This window comes from Hippoglossus hippoglossus, chromosome 5 (genome assembly GCF_009819705.1).
Source record: "Hippoglossus hippoglossus isolate fHipHip1 chromosome 5, fHipHip1.pri, whole genome shotgun sequence".
In the NCBI taxonomy this organism is placed as follows: domain Eukaryota; kingdom Metazoa; phylum Chordata; class Actinopteri; order Pleuronectiformes; family Pleuronectidae; genus Hippoglossus; species Hippoglossus hippoglossus.
The window spans coordinates 19,983,693-19,998,538 of record NC_047155.1 but is presented as its reverse complement, the minus strand read 5'-3'; the positions used below and the strand labels follow the sequence as shown (position 1 = coordinate 19,998,538).

General features: G+C 39.6%; 1 protein-coding gene across 7 annotated transcripts in view; it reads left to right on the top strand.

The window, feature by feature from the left end:
- cita (citron rho-interacting serine/threonine kinase a) overlaps nucleotides 1-14,846 on the top strand; it is a 36,925-nt gene that overhangs the window by 1,362 nt on the left and 20,717 nt on the right. For 6 of the 7 annotated variants that reach the window (XM_034584873.1, XM_034584875.1, XM_034584872.1 and 3 more), the window contains exons 4-16: nucleotides 111-286; nucleotides 1,235-1,336; nucleotides 4,796-4,938; nucleotides 5,959-6,052; nucleotides 6,139-6,345; nucleotides 6,579-6,732; nucleotides 8,000-8,189; nucleotides 11,930-12,035; nucleotides 12,460-12,603; nucleotides 12,717-12,836; nucleotides 14,316-14,486; nucleotides 14,590-14,643; nucleotides 14,746-14,799. In XM_034584873.1, coding sequence (XP_034440764.1) covers nucleotides 111-286; nucleotides 1,235-1,336; nucleotides 4,796-4,938; nucleotides 5,959-6,052; nucleotides 6,139-6,345; nucleotides 6,579-6,732; nucleotides 8,000-8,189; nucleotides 11,930-12,035; nucleotides 12,460-12,603; nucleotides 12,717-12,836; nucleotides 14,316-14,486; nucleotides 14,590-14,643; nucleotides 14,746-14,799 — 1,715 coding nt within the window. Of the gene's footprint in view, nucleotides 1-110; nucleotides 287-1,234; nucleotides 1,337-4,795; nucleotides 4,939-5,958; nucleotides 6,053-6,138; nucleotides 6,346-6,578; nucleotides 6,733-7,999; nucleotides 8,190-8,720; nucleotides 8,940-11,929; nucleotides 12,036-12,459; nucleotides 12,604-12,716; nucleotides 12,837-14,315; nucleotides 14,487-14,589; nucleotides 14,644-14,745; nucleotides 14,800-14,846 lie in introns of those variants that run through there. The other variant, XM_034584878.1, reaches the window with a different exon arrangement.

Below are 14,846 nucleotides of genomic sequence, written 5' to 3'. Positions count from 1 at the left end.
TCCTTTCAATTGTGATGTGTTGAGAGAGTGTGTCCTAAATGTTGTTTCAATTTCTTTCTCACAAACAATGGGCTTGAAACCTCTGTGTTTTCTTTTTGTCTGTGAAACAGTTTCTGAAGTGGTCTCCGAGCTGCAGGCCCTGCAGCCTCGGGTCGATGACTTTGAACTGCGTGCGTTGGTCGGCCGCGGTCACTTTGCTGAAGTCCAAGTCGTTCGAGAGAAAGCCACTGGAGACATTTGTGCCCTGAAAGTCATGGATAAGACAGTTTTGCGCACTCAAGAAAATGTAAGAAAAGTATTTGTTTATGGTGGGGACACGCTGTAATGGGATTTAAAAAAAAATCTTGGTTACAATGATCATTTGGCTGCAACATGCAATCATTTCTGTGCCCTCATTTCAATGATGCTAGATTTGTGGTTTAGGATTTCAAATTTAAAGGTTAATTCATTCAGACATATTTCATATAAAAATGTTGAATGAATACAGATACTGACCACAAACTGTGTTGTTTATCACCAAGTAAACAGGAAATATAAGAAAAGTCAGACGAACAAGAGGAAACGTTAACAAATCCCAACTTTTATAAATGTTTATTGCTTTGAATTTATATCTTAAATAGTATTTTTATAGGACTAAGTGTTGTAATTTTGTATTTTGCACAATCCTCTTTGAAGGCTTTGTACAGTGTTTTTATCTATTTTGTGTCCTGAAGTTGCAGTCTGAAAATGGTCCACTGGGGGGTGCTGTAATGTTGAATACATCTGTGTACATTATTTCACAGCTGTGCTCTTCAGCATGTGACTAATAGAACAGATTTCAGTCAGAATAGTACATGAGCTGTAACAGGAAGGAGTCTGAAGTGAGCCATATAATGAACAACTCGTGTGAATTACAAATCTTTTGCTCATGCCACCTGTCACTACTTTGCATCATTTTAAGTGGCATCCCACTTTAAACAAGCAAACAATATAACATGCAAGAAGCTAGGAAGAGAGGTCTTGAATGCTTTTAGTCCAAAAGTTTGGTATGTGCATTCGAATTTTTATGAATTCTTTGAATACGACACATACATTACATTTAAACGCTATTCATCCTCTAACGTTTTTTATCAGATCAATGTTTTAAATTGATGAGTTGATGGGGATTGTACACAACTCACATTGACAGTTTGTCCAACACTATTGTTGCTGTTCTATATGTGTGCTGATTGCCTACCTTTTCAATTCTCCTCAGCTGGTTTTTCATGAAGTAGAGCGGAGGATCCTGGCTCTGAACACCAGTCCCTGGATCCCACAGCTTCTCTATGCCTTCCAGGATAAAGAACACATCTACCTGGTGAGGCTGCAGGCTTCTGAATTTTTTGTTGATTTTTTTTTTCTCAGTTTTGTAATAAATATTTATAGTAGAGGCAGGTAATTAACATGTGGTGGGCTAGCTGTGTTAAATGGTATATGTAGTAGCACCTCCTACAGTCATGGTGAGGACAGGCTTTGTGCTGTAGATGCCTAGAGGTAGCCTCTTTGTTTAAGCATGCTAACTGAGATACACATTTATACAGCTGTGGTTCCTTGCAATTGTTTACAAGAGAGGCTATTTTAACTGCATTTTAATGTGTTGTCAAAATACATTTCCCACCCTAAATTATACCAGGTGAGGGTTCTCTGGTCCTCAGTTCACTGAGAAGTCAGTTACTGACTGACGAGTTTGCATAATCGCTCAAAATCTTGAAATAATTTATATTTGACTGAGTGAAATCTGTATAGTAGCAGTGGCATTGAACGATCTACTGACTGTCTAACAGTGGTGACTGTTAAAGAGATTGTATTTGATCAAGTATTTATATTAGTAGACAGTTATTTGATACAATTTATACTTTATTATGACCTTGATTTTCTACACATGTTAAATATATTTTCAGAGCATGAGAAACATGCTTGTTTGCTGTGTAGTGAATAGAAAATTGGAGCTCCCATACAATTAGTCATGGCAACAGGTAAATAAAGAGCCTTCCATTTTAATCCAATTAAACTAGAAAAGAAACGAGAAATATTGATGTGTGGCAATCTACATTTATCTTTCAAAAAAGTGCAGCAGTGAGAGAGTCTGAGTTGGATAAAAGTGTCAATAAGTTAAGTCTAATACATTTTATTCAGGGTAGTCCACAAGACTACACTATTTAGCAGACTCATTTCCTTAATGGATGGTAAAGTGCTGAAATCCTGTTCGTTAGATTACATTTTTAAATGTATATAGTCACCTGTAACCTGATGGGAATAAAGTGCTGCTGGCAGCACAAGAAAATATAGATTCAACAGATTGGAAATAAGTTAGATCTGTGATTGTAATCTCATTGTCTGACCCAGTTATAATGGGGATTTTGGTGATTTGCAGTCGAAAAAGCATCTAGATTGAAACTGAAAATGTAAATTCTATAATTCTATTTTGTAAAAGAATGTTAAAAAACTGTTTCTTATCACTTTATTTTAAAATATAGGAAATAAAAAAAAGAACATTTAATGTTAGTGTAGAATATTTGCATCCTATACTCAACTCACTTTTGAACATTTAGTCCAGATTAAAATAATTTAAGTCTTTTCCAGAAATATCACATCATCTACAAAATGTAGAGTCTTATCTTAAAGAATCTCATAGATTTGAGTGGTTATGCAGGGATTGTAATGCAAGTCCACAGACTCTGTGTTACAAAGACAGAGGGGCATAGATTTCTTTCTGAGCTGAGGATGAAGCCTTGAGTAAAATTTGAATGTAAGAGATGGATGACTGATTATACATGTTGTAAAGATAGGTCTTGGGTAACAAGCCAATGTCCAATTTGGATGTTAATGTTCTCTAAACCTAAACGTATGCAAATTTCTTATATTTGCTTATATATTTACTGTCTGAATGAGAAAATGAAGTGTCATGTGAGAAACTTCTTCAGACTCAGCAGGAGAGAAACTCAGGGTTTGTTGAAGAAAACTTGCTGGAATGCAGGTTAACAAAGTTATGATGATCTCTGGCTTAAGGTTTAAGTCATCTCAGTTTCTGGAACAGTAAACCCAGAGATTGGCTCATCTGCTGTCTGAAACAGGCCTCTGGTCTCCGTCATAAATGGGGAAAAATGCATCTTCCAACAACCCCAGCTATAATTAAAAAATAAGACAACTCCAAAGTCTCGAATTCTGAAAGATGAGACCTGATTCTAAAACCAAAATATCTTATTTCTATATGTGGGTTTTGCAAAAAGCGCAGCATAGCTTATATGTTTTTATATAGAAGGCTTTTTACAATTAACCTGTTCTGGAAGGTGTTCATTTTTCTTATTTTCTGCCACAGCTGTGTTTTCCATAAAGTGACAAAAAAACCACTGGCATCAGTCAGAATAGGACATGAGCTGCTTCAGGAGGGGATGAGAGGAAAAACTTGTATGTCGAAGTAATGCTTTGAGGCAGGGGGAAACTGTTAGCTTTACGGTCCCCACTAGGATTTTGTTCACATTAATGACGCTAACCAGTGTTCAACCTCCCCTGGACAGGATCCTTGAGGGGCTCTTTGGGCCTAGCTGTTGTTTTAGTAGCTACCTGAAACTAAAATCTCAGTGTTTCATGTGTAGGTAAAACACCCCCAAGATGTCAGTACTCAATGTGCATATTCATAATTAATACATCTTATCATTTGAGTCTGGTTAAGGAGGTGCCCAGACATATTTCCCACAAATGTTAGTGTCTGTCTAATGGCCTAATCTACAGCCGTGAAGTAAAGTGTCAATTCTCTCCTCACAGAGAGCATCCCATGTAATCAGTGTGATAGCTGTTAAGCTCACTGAGGATCTATATTTTCTCTGCTGACCTGTTAGATTGGCACAGGGTGGAGGAAACAGCATTTCCTCCTCAGCCAAGCCTTTTACTGCATACTGCCCTTTGTTTTTCTTTCACTCCCCCTCTTCTTATACTTTCCGTCATTGCCCCCGCGTGTCTGTCTCCATTCTTCCTCCTCCTCCTTTTTTCATTCCCCCTCTGTCTCACCCTGCTCCCTAACTGAGCATGGAGGAAAATACAAAGCATCCATCTTTATCGGTGTGTCAGAGAGACACCAGTCTCCCTGTTGCTAGGTAACACTGGAGAATGCTCCCCGTTCATTCAGTCTTGCAGACCATTCATGCACCAGGGGCTCTCTGCCTGTCATGGCTGTATGACTGCAACCATATAGCTCAACCAGCCCGACCAGTGCCCTTCAGCTCAGGATGCAGAAAGGAGAATTTCAGTCAAACATGATCTAGGTTGATTTGTAATTAGCTTTTTTTTTTTAATTTAAAAATAAGGTATCTGAGGATGAGATGTGTTTTATTTATTTATTTTTGGTCGTGACATGTTGCTTGCTTTGAAAACACGTCTGCTTGTAGCCTGAGATCACAAACACACACACAAAACATGTATTTTTGCAGTTGTTGTTGGTGTATTTTTAGCTATGGAAGATCGTTTTTTTGACTGCAGTATCAGATAAATCTGCAATAGTGTCTGGTGTTACATAACTGAATCTATAATGAGGAGAACCACCCTATTAGCTTAAGCTAAAAAGCGCTTTGATATAAGCTCAGACACGTGGGCCTACACTTGTTGCTCTGTTTCTCATGCTTTCTAGGCCTATTTATAGCCACTCAGAAACATTTCAATGGCATGTTACAGCTGTTCAACTTAATTCTATTTAAACACATACTCTTTCAAAATCCAAGTGGTTTTCACGTTACTTATTGATCGCTCACTGCAACATATATCATTACAAATGTGTCCTCAGGCGATGGAATACTTGCCAGGTGGTGACCTGATGTCCCTACTAAACCGATACGAGGATCAGTTTGATGAATCCATGGCTCAGTTCTATTTGGCTGAGCTGGTAGAGGCCATTCATACTGTCCACCAGCTGGGCTACGTTCACAGGTAAGGCGAAAAAGGGCTGCGTAAACCTCATTCACGGCTCTATGGAATAACATAGTCGTGGGTCATTACATACCAGCTCACCAAGGACTTCCCAGTTCACATCATGGATTTTTCTTGGAAATAAATCATGTGAATTATTCTTGGGAACTTTCAAAATCCCATAGCTCTACTCCAGATACTCTTTTAGTTACACATTTCTAATATTTGGAACAGATTTCCACAAAAAATATTGGAAGGATGGGATTTCCAATTTCTTTCACATTGGGTTTTTTCACATTTTGACCAATTTATAGATCTTGATGAAAAAACATCAGGAATAGTCAGTCTGTGCAAATGTTGCAGCCTGACTGAATTTAAGGAGACTCTTTGGGCTTTGGCAGAGGTATGAGCTCTACTCAGTGCCTTTCTCAGTTTTTCATCAGATTGGGTGGAAATCTAGACTGGACGTCCAAGAATGTAATAATAATAATTTGAAACATATATTCATGGAAATAGTTGTTGCTGTATATTACAATAATAAAAAAATGTAGAGCTGGAAAACCCACTTATAGATTGTAAATTGTATGTTCCCAAGAAGGAGGGAGAAGCTATAGGATTTTGCAAGGTCCTATGAACTGAATAGATTTTCATGTGAATTTCTTTAAAAGAAAATCCATGAGATTAACTGGGAAAGGTTCTTAATTCTGGGTGAATTGGCAATGTAATGACCCGTTTGAAAGTAGGACCAGAGACTAATTGGGGAAATTTTCTTAGCGCCTCAATAAATCATTGTTTGTTTCCCTTTTGTCTTCACTGGAAGGCTGAATGTGCATAATTCAGGAAAACATTAACTAAACATGAGAAATGTCGCATTGTAATGTAACCCGGAGCACTGAACGGGATGTTATGTAACACAAAAACATGGCTGGACTTTACAAATGTATTCCATTATCGTCAGAGCGGTAGACATATTACAGTACTCAGGCAACAAACAGCTCTGTAAATGCCGTATCAGATCTCCTCTAAACTCTCCACTTGCAGAGACGTCAAACCAGAGAACGTTCTCATCGATCGGACTGGTCACATTAAGCTGGCAGACTTTGGATCAGCTGCCAGGCTGAATGCTAACAAAACAGTAAGTAGATTACACAGTTTGCTTTGTGTTTTAACTGTAGTATTATTGACCGTGACATTATTGTCTTTAATTATTGCATTTTCCAGGTAGCCGCTCCCAGGGTGCCTGTTGGCACCCAGGACTTCCTGTCCCCTGAGGTCCTGATGGCAATGGATGGGGGCTCCTCTCACAGCACTTACGGGGTGGAGTGTGACTGGTGGTCCCTCGGCGTCATAGCCTATGAGATGATCTATGGCAGGCCACCTTTTTCTAATGGCACTTCTAAGACAATTCACAACATCCTCAACTTTGAGGTACATAGAGTCTCATCTAGACTATTTGGATTATTAATTGTGTATTCCTATGAATAAAATAAGTTGAATCTGACCTGTCATTTTCTCTAATTTATAAATCCAGACTAGTTAAGAAATATACTGGCTGCTTAGCATTCCCAGTATACTCAGTGAAATGCAGTCCGATTTACCCGAAGTCATACCTGACCATATTAATTATGTGATTAATCCTTGTCTGTGTTGTTTGCCCACAGCAATTCCTAAAGTTTCCGCAGCAGCCGCAGGCCAGTAAGCAGTTTGTAGACCTGGTGCAGAGCTTGCTGTGTGGAGCCAAAGAGCGACTGGGTTTCCAGGGGCTCCACTGTCACGCTTTCTTCTCCAGTGTCGACTGGAACAACTTACGACACGGTGAGGAGATTCCTTTCCCTCGAGACTTTGTCTGTCCAGAGAAAAAGCTCAATTTGGCTTGAAATTACAGTGTTGCTGTAATCATGTTGTGACCGATGATATAGGACTAGTTGTCAAGCAGTAATGTAGTTTAAAACATAAATAAGTGCACTGTGTTTGTACGGTTACACATAGACACCAAACAGTGATTGTGTAGCCAGTGGTGTCAGTAGTAAAATAATGAGATTCTATGCGCCGTTGGCAGTGGGCCAGCTCTTTCCCGAGGAGCAGAATGGGAGGGAGCCAGAGACGAGAAGCAACACACGCGGAGTACAGAACTGCAACTCATCTGCTTCACAACAGACGCAGCACAAATTATTTTACGCTAGCACCACCAGACATGCTCTCTGTGACGGAAATACATGTGCTTTTGTTGAACGTCACTCTTGCCATTAAATCTTGAGAGTGCACTGAATGAAAATGAGGTTGACATTTTCACCTGACCAGCTTTTGGAAAACACACACACACACCCGCAACATTCACATTTATGGACATTTTCAGCAAAGCATGGTCACATTTAAGAACTGCAGCTCTACAGTGGTTCTGTTGTTGGCATGTGTAGCTGCAGGGCTGAGGAGCGTGTATTTTTCTGTGCAGAATCGCTCTTTTTCAGATGAACAACCCCTGCTTTTTGATTATGGGGCAATTATGAAACATTGCTGCGCCAGTCATCTGTGTGCTCTGAGCTGCTTTCCACTCATTATATCCCTATCAATGCTGAATAGTGTATGTGTACATGTCTGTGTGTGTACGTGCAGGAAATGTTTCTGATATATTGATTTACGGCTTTAGATTATTGACCAATAGATATTAACATAAAGAAGAGAATTACATTTATACATGTTTGTTTTGGAACTGCAGCCACATTGTATTAATAAGTGGGCACAGATAGAGCTCTATGCTTCAGCTCTAGCTGATTAACTTGCTCTGCTGCAGTGAGGGAGAGGGAGTGAGCATGTGTGTATGAGAGAGAGAGAGCGAGAGAGGGAGAGGTAGAGGAGGGAGGGAGGGACTGAGAGGCAGCATGTGCATCAGCGCGCGACTTACCGCACTCTAGGCTCACACCGCTCTGCTCCGTTCCTCCTCCCCTCCTTTCTCTTCCCTTCATCCTTGTTGTATGTATTTTTTTTAATATCTTTTACATTTTTTTTATTACCGTGTTTTATTACCTGCTTCCTTTTTTCCCTGCCCTCACTTACTCCCTCCTCTCATCCTTCTCTCCTGCAGTTCTCCCGCCTTTTGTTCCTGCATTGCACACTGAAGATGACACCTCTAATTTTGAGGAGCCAGAGCAGGCAGCCCCCCGGCCAGCCTCAGCAGCCCAGCCAGGAGCTCTGTCGGTGGGCTTCCAGGGCCTGGATCTGCCCTTTCTAGGCTGGTTCTTCAGCAGAGCATTGACAACATTGGCCAAAACTGAGTAAGTGCTACCTGTTTACTCTGCATTGTTTGTTTTTTTAAGGGCAACCCCCTCTTTTTCCTCTGTTCAACGCAGATACCTCTTGTATACACCTCTCTAACACACCTTTGTTGGTAAAAGTCCCTGTGATACCCTCGGCTTCTGTTCTTCCATTAGACTCCCCATAACCCTTGAAACAAATTCCTGATAGCCTTGTTTCATGTCACCTGGTGTGGTGCCCTGGGCATCTGGTGTTGTCTCCCTGTCATCGGTGTTTTGCCTGTTGGGGCTGAAAAGGGTTTGGCCATATGCTGTGTCAGGCAAGGAATGAGCAAGAGGAGGGATCCCCCTCTTCTCTGAGGCTCTTTTTCCTTTGATTCTTGTTTTTGTGCCTCTGGATAGCACATTCACATCAAATGAATGGACCAGGGGATGTAAGCTGGCATTTCGTGCAATCGGTGCTGATTGGTATGCGGCTGAGTTTGTCAATGAGGTTTGCCGAGAGGTGGAACCTCACACATAGACATGCTCCAACCCTCACTGCTGTTATTGTGCTTTCTCTGTTACCGTGCAGTATAATGAGCTGCTGACTTTTATAGCTTGGATTTTGGTCACTGTAATCATCCCTAATGGTCTTTGGCTTCTTAACCTCTGATGATAATGCAGGAGGATAGGATTCATTTCATTGCCCCATGGCAATTCTGTGGCAGGTTAATGGTGCTCGAGACTGCGGATCATGACAGCAGCAACAACAGAGTGGGAAGAAAAAGCGTGAGTAGATTAGACAGGGAAAAGGATGAGAGCTCAGATTGGGGAACGAGAATCTATTTCTACCATGATGTTTTTTTTCCCCCAGTCCCCACCCCCATCGTTACCCGTCTCATCGCTTCCTTTTATTTTCTCCCTCTTCTAATGTCTCTGTCCCTTGCTGTTACACCATCAGTCATCTGTTCATGGTTTTTATCAGACGCCAGTCTTTTCCATTGCTGCATTTGATTAAGAGGAGCTCAGAGCTCATAGAATGTGTCAGATTTGTGTGTGTGTGTGTGTGTGTGTGTGTGTGTGTGTGTGTGTGTGTGTGTGTGTGTGTGTGTGTGTGTGTGTGTGTGTGTGTGTGTGTGTGTGTGTGTGTGTGTGTGTGTGTGTGTGTGTGTGTGTGTGTGTGTGTGTGTGTGTGTGTGTGTGTACATATTATTCTTTACAATTCCAAAAAGGAAAGAGAAATGAACGCAACTCCAGGCATAATGAAATGCTAATCATGTGTTTTGGGGGGTTTTCCATTCTCTGTAAACTTGTCTGTCTGACTCCTCATTAGGAAAAACTCAACAACAAAATCCCCTTAACAGCTTGCCTCACATTTATAAAAAGCCGACAGTGGTTTACTGTCAGAGAATCATCTTTGCATGGTCCTTTTGAGGAATCTTGAGGTAAATGAAATATTCTGAGGGTGTTTTTGAAAAACGTGTATATATATATATATATTTTTTTTTTTTTCCACTTATGGTATGTCTTTGGTTTTTGCCCACTAGTGACTGTGCATAAGGACAATAGTATCAGTTGGTCTGTCTGTCTGATCATCATTTAACACTTGAGTCAAGAGTGGAATATTTAGATAACTGCTGACCAGATTGCCTTGAATTGACACTGCCAGATGGCTATGTTATGAGAATATATAGTCCCCAGAGGATGATTCTTAATGATTTCAATAGTCAACTGACTTTTCATCTCATGCCGTCATCTGGTCAGTTTCCTCTTGATGTGGTATCTCCACAAGTAACACAATGTTAAAACGTTTGTTTGTTTGTATGAATAAATAAAATGAATAAATACAGTCTGGCACCAAAAAACTAAATTGGTGTGGAAACAAATGCAGATTCATCCAATGAAATCCATTTGGTCCAACCTCATTTTATGGACGGAGTTGCTTATTTCCTTGATGATTGATTCAGTGTTGTTTTTGTGTATTATTATTATTATTATTATTATTATGTCGTTATATGCACATGGTTAAAATGACAAATGAATTGTTGAATTTTCAGTTTTTCCAGAAATGATTGACAGTTCCCAGGAAAAATCTCCTACCTTTGCAACCCTGCATAGGTGTGGGATTTTTCTACTCACAGGATTAACTGTTTGTTTGCGTTTTCCTCAGCGTTCGTGTTTGTTATTGCATATGGTCCATTCTCTTTGTGTACCTGTTGAGAGCTGCTCAGCCTTTAACTTGCACACTTCTTCTCAGTCCCTGTCTCTCTTTGATTCTCTTCAATAATGCAGTCTGCACTGGCTACTCATTTATTTCCCCTCCAGATTACAGAGACATGACAATGACCATATTCCTCAGATAGGAAAATTGAGGCCTGGTTTTTTCTCTTTATTTATTTTCTATTTTGATGTTTAGAACAGTAAAAATTATAAACATGCCTTCAAAACATTGTTGATGTTTCCTTTGGTTTATAGTCTAATACATAAATAATGAGAAGTCAATAGATTAAGGTGAAGAATGAATTTGTCTACACTTCATACTAAAATTCACAGTGCCTTTTTAAATGTTTTAAGAAAGACATGAGTTGTGAAAACATGCAAGTTAGAGCATAACATTTTTCAGAGTTTTAAATTGCCCTATTATTGCTGTCATCCTAAACTCTTCAACTAGACGGTGGACAACTTTATGAATTTTGATGTCTAACATACATTTTTAATTGGCAACAGTTTCATCAAGAACGTTTCTTTTCTTGAGTCCAGATTCCTGTAAAATTGATTGAGTTGTTGATGTGTTTGTAAGAGATGTGAGCCAGATGTGTCTGATTTATACACTCTCTTCCCCTCTATGTATATACATATTTATATTTTATTTTTTTACTGTATAATAGTGTGCGTTTCAGGGGGCGTTTCTGCAGCGGCAAAGGGAGCTGTGATTATTTTTAACACTGTGACTCAGACTGAGTCAACTTTATTAAAGACCCCTCTGCGGTATTTGTGAACTCATTCATACAGACCCATTCATTTATTTAGAAGACTTCTATTCACAGTTGCTCTTTTCTCTAGTCAAGAGAAGGAAATTGACTTGACTTTGACTGGAAATAAAATAGGACATCACTTTACATAAACATTAAAAATAGGTTCAGTGGACTCACTGCAGACATCTGTATAGACCACTCCAAAGTAAACAGCACGGCTAAAATTCTCCTGTAAAATGATTTTGTCTGGCAAAGAGCAAATATTCTTGCTGTTTTGTCCTGAATAAACCTTGATGAATGGAATATGTCCAGCTCCTTCTGTCTTCAAAAGTGCTCTGTTGAATGCCTTATTGTTATGACTACACATTCTTCTGAGTGTTGTTCTTAAAGTTGAGTCAAGGCAAATTTCCATCCTCTCGGTGTCTGTTGCTCATTTATGATGTGTGGGTGTTGTCTGCGTTTCAGCCATCTTGATTACAGCTATAATACTGTCGGGCTTTGCCGTTGAATGATGTGGGTTTATGTAATGATATGACACTGTCTGTCATCCTCATGCTGGTTAGCTGATATGATGTGAGAATTTCTGTTTTTACACAACAGAAAAGCTTGCTCACGTCCTTACATGATGTTGTTCAAAATGTGTCTGAATATGGCGCTTGACCACGATGAGTTGTCTAAGTATAGATGCAAAAACGCAAACATTTAGAGCTGGTTATTGCAATGCAAAATTTGAGAACATGTGAGGCATTTTGTATTTATGTTTGGAGTAAATGGGACTAAAGATGTATATGTTGTTGTCCTCAGATCAGTGTCTGCAGTCCTCAACTCTCCAGCTAAGGCCAACTCTATTGAAAAGAAACTTCACCTGAAAAGCAAAGAATTACAAGAAACTCAAGACAAATGTCACAAGGTGAGTGTGGACTTTTTATTGCCTTTATTAATAATTCAGTGTTTTATTACTCGGCTTTATGACAATAAAATTCATTCTTATATTCCAATGCAAGAGCAGCCAGGGATGACTAGATTAAGACATCTGCTGGCTGATTGGAAATTTCTATTTTTTTGTTTCCATATTTCAGAAATAGGCTTTTTGCAAAAACTATTCCGCCATTGTTATTATAATAATAATTATATTATTATTATTATTATTATTATTATTAAAGAGCACCTTACCAACATCTTGTGTTTTAAATCACTTCCTTAAGGTCCTTCACGGTTCTGCTGCATTTGAGACAGTGAATGTAACACAACTAATCCCCCTTTCAGTTATATATTAACCATCCGCAAAGTTGTAGAGAAGCCTGTAATTGTGCAGTTTTCTCTGGTGAAATCAGATGGAGCAGGAGATCTCCAGGTTCCAGCGTAAAATGACTGACCTGGAGTCAGTACTCCAGCAGAAGGATGTCGAGCTGAAGGCGTCTGAGACTCAGCGGGGCATCCTGGAGCAAGACCTCGCCACCTACATTACTGAGTGCAGCGTGAGTCACAATAACAACACTGTCTGTGTGTTGTATGTGAGAACACATAAATCAGTAATGTCAGAAATCTGAATTAATTCAGACCAATCACAGCCCTGTGTGTGTGTTTGCAGAGCCTGAAACGAAGCTTGGAAGAGGCACGTGTGGAGGTCTCCCGAGAGGATGACAAGGCCCTGCAGCTGCTGCATGACATCCGAGAACAGAGCAATAAGCTGCAGGAAATTAAAGAGCAAGTATGGAAATCTCCTCATTCAGATGATACTCTGTCTTCTTTTCATCACCAAACTAATTTAGGATGATAAGTGTTTACTTATTACTTGAAATTCTTCTACTTTCCACCGTGTTTATACTGTTTGTATCATATTACATCTCGTGTTTTTACTGCCATAACTATTAACAGAATACCTGAATCATCCCTGAGATTATACTCCTGCTCTGCGTCACACAGACGGGGCTTCCCCTCTGAGGACTCCCTTGTCCTTAGCACTCATATGGTCATCTGAACAGATGATATCCCTGCAAGCTACCAAAGTGAAGGAGACTTTTATCATTACTCTAGAGATCGGCCCATCCTCCTACTAGGGGAATAACACAGTGTTTACAATAATCGAACATACGTTCATGATTAATATCACAAGTTAAAATTTAATTAGGAAATATGTTCAGAAACAAAAAAAAGAATAGTTTTTTTAAGTTAATCAGGGCTGTAGCAGACATGTCATCCTTTGTGATTGGGACCCGGTCGAGTCATTCTTTGCATTTATCCAGTGTCACTGTACAGGAAGTGATCAGGAGGTGAAATCAAAGATTTATTGTTACACCAACATCAGTGTAACATGTTGTCTCTGCAAAGCAGTTATTTTCCTTTCACTCACAAAGTTGCCAACTGCAGCTTTGAAGTAGTAAACCTTGAGTTGTTATCTTTGATTTTGACAGTTTTAGTGATAAATGGTCATTGCAGCGGTGCACTGCAGTTTCTCTAAATCACTGCGCAATGAGACAGTGTCAGCAGATCTGTGAAGTACATCTTTGTCTGTATAGCACAGCCAGAAGCTGCCGCCTGTACGAACAGCTCAGTTCCTTTGTTGAAGCTGTTCTAAAAAGCTCTTGCTGCTGTTGCTGCTCTTGCTAAAACTAAAAATGTGCTAATTGTTTTTTTTCTCCAGGAGATTCCTGAACAGAACGATACATTTATTTAAGAAAAACACACAAAGCAACAACTTTGTGAAATTTAGCTTATGATGATACAGCAGTCTTAAACATTTCATTGTGGCACAACCTGAAAAGCTGCACCCATATATTTTATTTTATTCTTCCTACAGAAATGCTTTCAAAATGCTTTCATTTTACTGAGCTGGGAAAAAACACTTAGATTCCCACTAAAATGGCAACAGTTATTTTCCAACAGTTTAACCAGAACCAGTTATTTCCCTGAAGTCCTCAGATAGGTTTCAAAGTAGAAGTTGTCGCCATGTCACAATGCATTCAGCAGTTTGGTTCAGTATGCAATGCTGAGAATATTATGTAAGACATACGAGATGGAAATGAGATCTAGAAATATGAAGTATAACAGCCATGTCCGCTGTCGATACAATGTTAATGTCTTTTAAAATTCAGGTTCTAACCTGATCTCTCGTTTTATGAATACTGACACTTTTTGGAGCGCATTTCTTTCTATATTGATGGGGACTGTGTTGTTTCTCCGCCCTCAGGAGTACCATGCCCAGCTGGAAGAGATGCAGGTCACTGTCAGGCAGCTGGAGGAGGACCTGTCAGCTGCCCGGCGCCGCAGTGACCTCTATGAAGCCGAACTTAGGGACTCCAGACAAACAAGTGAAGAACTGAAAAGGAAAGCTGTTGAATACCAGCAGAGAATCCAGAAGGTTTGTTTGCATCAGAGATGGTTAAAGGTCAGGTAATGCAAATTAAATCGTGACCAAGTCTAAGGCTGAGAATTCTTTTTCTTTTTTCTACCTTATTTTTCAGGCCAAAGAGCAGGGAAAGGCCGACGTGGAGGAGCTTCTCTCTAAACTTGAGAAGGTATAAGTTCCTCTGTTCAGATAAATCTTCATGGTTTTAGCATCACTGACACTAAAACTTTGTGTCTGAGCTTACAGTGTTTTGTTTTTTTTCTCTGTTAAGACTAACTCCGAGCAGCAGGTGAAAATCCAAGAGCTCCAGGACAAACTGTCCAAGGTAAATACATTTTCGCTATTTTACTCACATTAACATTATTTGTGCTT